Raw genomic sequence first — 475 nt, 5'->3', positions numbered from 1 at the left:
GAGAGAACCCAGGCGTCCGGGAACCCGCCCCCAACCCCGCTCCCAGACCAGGGAGAGAACCCAGGCGTCCGGGGCACTCACCTGGTAGCGGGGCTCCCCCGTGGCGCGCCCCAGCTCGTCCAGCCCCAGGGCGCAGAAGCACTCGCTGAAGATGCTGCGCTGGACTTTGGTGGGGCGCCCGTCCCGGCTCAGCGCGAAGGCGGCTTTGGGGGACCCCGGCCCCACGCGGGCGCAGCGCAGCAGGAACTCCCCACCTGCAGGGAAAGGACCCAGGCGTCCTGGCTCCCCCCTCCACAGCCCACGGGGAAAAGGACCCAGGCATCCTGGCTCCCGCCCCCCTCCAATTATCGCCACCCCCCCACACACACACACTCTCAGTAGCCACAGCCCCCACCATGGGGCTGGTCATGTGACCCCGGGTCAGCTGATTCCCCAACTAGGGCCAGACTAGGCCAAATGTTCCAGCTTCCCCCCC

The 475-nt window shown here is 69.7% G+C and overlaps 1 protein-coding gene across 1 annotated transcript in view; it reads right to left on the bottom strand.

Moving 5' to 3' along the window:
• RENBP (renin binding protein) overlaps positions 1–333 on the bottom strand; it is a gene marked incomplete at both ends in the record, with an annotated part of 1,772 nt that extends 1,439 nt beyond the window's left edge. Inside the window, one exon of the mRNA XM_026663005.2 lies at positions 82–333. Coding sequence (XP_026518790.2) covers positions 82–333 — 252 coding nt within the window. The remainder of the gene's footprint in view (positions 1–81) is intronic.
• Positions 334–475: the final 142 nt, after the last annotated feature.

Source organism: Terrapene carolina, unplaced genomic scaffold (assembly GCF_002925995.2).
Source record: "Terrapene carolina triunguis isolate 2854851 unplaced genomic scaffold, T_m_triunguis-2.0 Scaffold31842, whole genome shotgun sequence".
NCBI lineage: Eukaryota > Metazoa > Chordata > Testudines > Emydidae > Terrapene > Terrapene triunguis.
The sequence above is the reverse complement of the archived record's forward strand: the minus strand, read 5'-3'. Positions and strand labels throughout refer to the sequence as shown.